The sequence below is a fragment of the Cebus imitator genome, unplaced genomic scaffold (genome assembly GCF_001604975.1).
Source record: "Cebus imitator isolate Cc_AM_T3 unplaced genomic scaffold, Cebus_imitator-1.0 Scaffold234, whole genome shotgun sequence".
Lineage (NCBI taxonomy): Eukaryota > Metazoa > Chordata > Mammalia > Primates > Cebidae > Cebus > Cebus imitator.
The window spans coordinates 2,451,922-2,456,975 of NW_016107549.1; the positions used below are offsets into that span (position 1 = coordinate 2,451,922).

At 44.6% G+C, this 5,054-nt stretch overlaps 1 protein-coding gene across 1 annotated transcript in view; it reads left to right on the forward strand.

Moving 5' to 3' along the window:
- The window catches only part of LOC108282075 (zinc finger protein 878), a 10,812-nt gene extending 6,000 nt beyond the window's left edge, over positions 1–4,812 (forward strand). Inside the window, exons 2-4 of the mRNA XM_017497849.2 lie at positions 1,173–1,299; positions 1,802–1,862; positions 3,318–4,812. Of these exons, the coding sequence (XP_017353338.1) occupies positions 1,173–1,299; positions 1,802–1,862; positions 3,318–4,641 (1,512 nt within the window). The 3' untranslated portion in view covers positions 4,642–4,812. The remainder of the gene's footprint in view (positions 1–1,172; positions 1,300–1,801; positions 1,863–3,317) is intronic.
- The last annotated feature ends 242 nt before the right edge of the window (positions 4,813–5,054 follow it).

A 5,054-nucleotide genomic window follows, 5' to 3' on the forward strand; every position in this document is an offset into this window, starting at 1 on the left:
TCACTGCAACATCTGCTTCCCAAGTTCAAGTGATTCTCTTGCCTCAGTCTCCTGAGATCACAGGCATCCACCACCATGCCCGGCTAATTTTTTGTTTATTTTTATTTTTATTTTTAGTAGAGATGGGCTTTCACCGTGTTGGCCAGGCTGGTCTCAAACTCCTCACCTTAGGTGATCCACCTGCCTCAGCCTCCCAAAGAGGCCTGGAATTATAGGTGTGAGCCACCGAACCCGGCCCAGTTTAGAGTTTTCTATCCAAATACAGTTTCCCAGAAAGGTTTCCTTGATGAGTTTTTGTTTTAGTTATGACTGTCTTATCAATTTGGTTTTTTGTTTTGTTTTAAAGATGGAGTCTCCCTCTGTTATCCAGGCTGGAGTGCAGTGTCATGTTTTTGGCTCACTGCAATCTCTGCCTCCTGGGTTCAAGTGATTCTCCTGCTTCAGCGTCCCAAGTAGCTAGGATTACAGGCTCCCACCACTATGCCTGGCTAATTTTTGTATTTTTAATATAGAAGGGGTTTCGCCTTGTTGGCCAGGTTGGTCTCAAACTCCTGACCTCATGATCTGCCTACCTCGGCCTCCCAAAATGCTGGGATTACAGGTGTGAGTCAACACGCCTGGCCACAAAATCCACTTTCTAGACATCATAAAGGTTAAACTTTGTGAACAGGCATTTTCAAGAATATCCAGCCTTAGGGCTGCTAATGTTAGCATTTTTTTGCTCATAAATTCAAAGGAGTTTGTTTTGACAGATGCTGCAGATCCACATTTCAGACATTAAGCGCAGTCCAGGCATCATGCCTTTCTCCCTAGATTCACCAGAAACACACATTTTCCTATTTTGCTGTTGCTTTACCCCATCCAGATTCAATTCTAGCATGAAAATTATTTATTTTTATTTTATTTATTTTTTTGTTACGGAGTCTTGCTCTGTCACCCAGGCTGAAGTGCAGTGGCATGATCTTGGCTCACTACAACTTCTGCCTCCCAGCGTTGTGAAAATTATGTTATCTAAGAAAGTGAGTGTAAACAGAGAGTAAGGGGTCTGATGACCAAGTCACGGAATAAATGTTTGGAGTCCACAGCATCCTGAGAACTTCCCACAAACAGGTTATAGGACCCCACTGCTGTCAGCCTCACTTATCCTGCTGTCCACATGTGGGATATTTCAGGATTCGGTGGCCTTTGAGGATGTGGCTGTGAACTTCACCCAGGAGGAGTGGGCTTTGCTGGATCCTTCCCAAAAGAATCTCTACAGGGAAGTGATGCAGGAAACCTTGAGGAACCTGATCTCCATAGGTAAGAGGTGAATTACTTCCCTCAGTGAATTAGAGATCAGGTGTTTCTAGCTCATCAGTGCTGTGGAGTGATTTGGAATATGGAAAGGGAATACTTTTTTTTTTTTTTTGAGACAGAGTCTCCCTCTGTCGCCTAGGCTGGAGTGCAGTGGCGCAATCTCGGCTCACTGTAACCTCTGCCTCCTGGGCTCAAGTGATTCTCCTGTCTCAGCCTCCGGAGAAGCTGGAATTACAGGCGCCTGTCCCTACACCCAGCTAATTTTTGTATTTTTGGTAGAGATGGGGTTTCACCATCTTGGCCAGGCTGGTCTTGAACTCCTGACCTTATGATCCGCCTGCCTCAGCCTCCCAGAGTGCTGGGATTACAGGCATGAGCCACCACGCCCGGTGGGAATACTTTGAATAAATGAGGCACTGTTGCAATGAGCTATGAACATAGAATCAAGTAACTTTTTAATAATTTTATACTAATTCAGAACTATTTTTCTGGGTTTGCATTTTAGGAAAAAGATGGAGCAATCAGAATGCTGAAGATAAGCACCAAAATCCCAGGAGAAATCTAAGGTAACTAGTACTTTCAAGAGAAAATAATGTCTCTCTAGACAATCTTAGAATGGAAGAAAATGTTAAAAAGAAGCAAACACTACTGGCCGGGCACGGTGCCTCACGCCTGTAATCCCAGCACTTTAGGAGGCTGAGGCAGACAGATCACAAGGTCAGGAGTTTGAGACCAGCCTGGCCAACATGGTGAAACCCCATCTCTACTAAAGATACAAAAAATTAGACAGGCGTGGTGGCACGTGCCTATAATACCAGCTACTTGGGAGGCTGAGGTAGAAAAATTGCTTGAACCTAGGAGGCCGAGGTTACAGTGAGCCGAGATTGCGCCATTGCACTCCAACCTGGGTGACAGGGTGAGACTCCGTCTCAAGAAGAAAAGAAAAAGCAAACACAAGAAATAAACCTAGTTCCAGTGTATTTATTCTTAGAAAAGTTTCCCTAAAAAAATGTAAAGTGTAAAACCTCCACCTTCCAGGTTCAAACGATTATCCCTCCTCACTCTCCCAAGTAGCTGGGATTATAGGTGTGCGCTGTTTTGTATTTTCAGTAGAGACAGAGATTCGCCATGTTGGCCAGGCTGATCTTGAACTCCTACCTCAGGTGATCCACCTGCCTCAGCCTCCCAAAGTGCTGGGATTACAGGTGTGAGACAGCGTGCCCGGCCTCAATATTATCTATTTTTGATAAGAGAGATGGCTGAGCCTTCTTGTATAGCATGTGGTCCCTTCATGTTCACATAGTTCAGGCAGGACAGAAAGCCTACACTTTGCTGGGCATTGTTAAAAACAGAAGTGCAGGGCTGGGCATGGTGGCTCACGCCTGTAATCCCAGTGCTTTGGGAGGGTGAGGTGGGCAGATCATGAAGTCAGGAGTTCGAGAGCAGCCTGGCCAACATGGTTGAAAGCCCATCTCTACTAAAAAGACAAAAACTTAGCTGGGTGTGGTAGTGGGTGCCTGTAATCCCAGCTACTCAGGCGTCTGGGGCAGGAGAATCGCTTGAACCTGGGAGGCAGAGGCTGCAGTGATCTGAGACCATGCCACTGCGCTCCAGCTTGGACAACAGAGCGAGATTTCATCTTAAAAAAAAAAATGCAGGCCGGGTGCGGTGGCTCAAGCCTGTAATCCCAGCACTTTGGGAGGCAGAGGCGGGTGGATCACGAGGTCAAGAGATCGAGACCATCCTGGTCAACACGGTGAAACCCCGTCTCTAATAAAAATACAAAAAATTAGCTGGGCATGGTGGCGTGTGCCTGTAATCCTAGCTACTCAGGAGGCTGAGGCAGGAGAATTGCCTGAACCCAGGAGGCGGAGGCTGCAGTGAGCCGAGATCGCGCCATTTCACTCCAGCCTGGGTAACAAGAGCGAAACTCCGTCCCCAAAAAAAATGCAAGTGCAACACTTAGAAATGAATTAAAATTAGTGATAAATCCATTATAATGTGCTTTTCAGTGTTCACAGGAGACTTATAGGAGAGAGACTCTTTCAAAGTAAAGAAAGTCATCAACATGTAGAAGTCTTGACCCAGGTTCCAGATGACATGTGGAGGAAGAAAGCTCCTCCTGGAGTAAAATCATATGAAAATGGTGTGTGTGGAGAAATCGGCATGGGTCTTTCTTCCCTTAATAGGCACCTCAGAGCCTTCAATTATTCTAGTAGCCTTGCAATACATGGAAGAGCTCACACTGGGCAAAAGCCTTATGAATGTAGGGAATGTGGAAAAACATTCAGGTTTCCCAGTTCTGTTCGTAGACATGAAAAAATCCACTCTGCAAAAAAACCCTTTGAATGTAAGCAATGTGGGAAAGCATTATCTTATCTAGTAAGCTTTCAAACACACATGAGAATGCACACTGGAGAGAGGCCTCATAAATGTCGCATATGTGGGAAAGCCTTTTTTTCTCTGAGTTCATTAAAAAGACACGAGAAAACTCACACTGGAGAGAAACGCTATAAATGCAAGCAATGTGGTAAAGCCTTCAATTGTCCCAGTTCCTTTCAATATCATGAAAGGACTCACAGTGGAGAGAAACCCTATGAGTGTAAGCAATGTGGGAAAGCCTTCAGATCTGTCAAGTACCTGCGAGTGCATGAAAGAAAACACACTGGAGAGAAACCCTATGAGTGTAAGCTATGTGGTAAGGCCTTTATTTCTTCCACTTCCTTTCGCTATCATGAAAAGACTCACACTGGAGAGAAACCTTATGAATGTAAGAAATGTAAGAAAGCCTTCAGTTATGTCAAGGATCTTCGAGTACATGAAAGGACACACACTGGAGAGAAACCCTATGAATGTAAACAATGTAAGAAAACCTTCACTTCTTCTAATTCTTTTCACTATCATCAAAGGACTCACACTGGAGAGAAACCCTATGAGTGTAAGCACTGTGGGAAAGCTTTCAGATCTGCCTCAATCCTTCAAAAGCACATAAGAACTCACACAGGAGAGAAACCCTATGGATGTAAGCAATGTGGTAAAGTCTTCACAGTTGCCTCACAACTTAAAATGCATGAAAGGACTCACACTGGAGAGAAACCCTACGAGTGTAAGCAATGTGGAAAAGCCTTCATTTCTTCCAATTCCATTCGCTATCATAAAAGGACTCACACTGGAGAGAAACCCTACAAATGTAAACAGTGTGGAAAAGCTTTCATTTCTTCCAACTCTTTTCTCTATCATGAAAGGATTCACACTGGAGAGAAACCCTATGAGTGCAAGCAATGCGGTAAAGCCTTTAGATCTGCCTCAATCCTTCAAAAGCATGTAAGGACTCACATTGGCTAGAAACAATGGGATATAAGCAATATGGTAAGACTCTTTCAAAGTAAAGAGTCTTTAGATGGGACTCAAAACTTCAAATACATGGAAGGACTTACTTTAGAGACACCCATAATCTCAGCATTTTGGAATGCCAAGACAGGAGGAATGCTTAAGCTGAAGAGGTCGAGACCAGCTTGGGTAACATGGTGAGACTGTATCTCTATTACATAATAAAATAAATGAAATATATATATTGCCGGGCGCGGTGGCTCACGCCTGTAATCCCAGCACTTTGGGAGGCTGAGGCGGGTGGATCACCAGGTCAAGAGATCGAGACCATCCTGGTCAACATGGTGAAACCCCGTCTCTACTAAAAATACAAAAAATCAGCTGGGCATGGTGGCGCGTGCCTGTAATCCCAGCTACTCAGGAGGCTA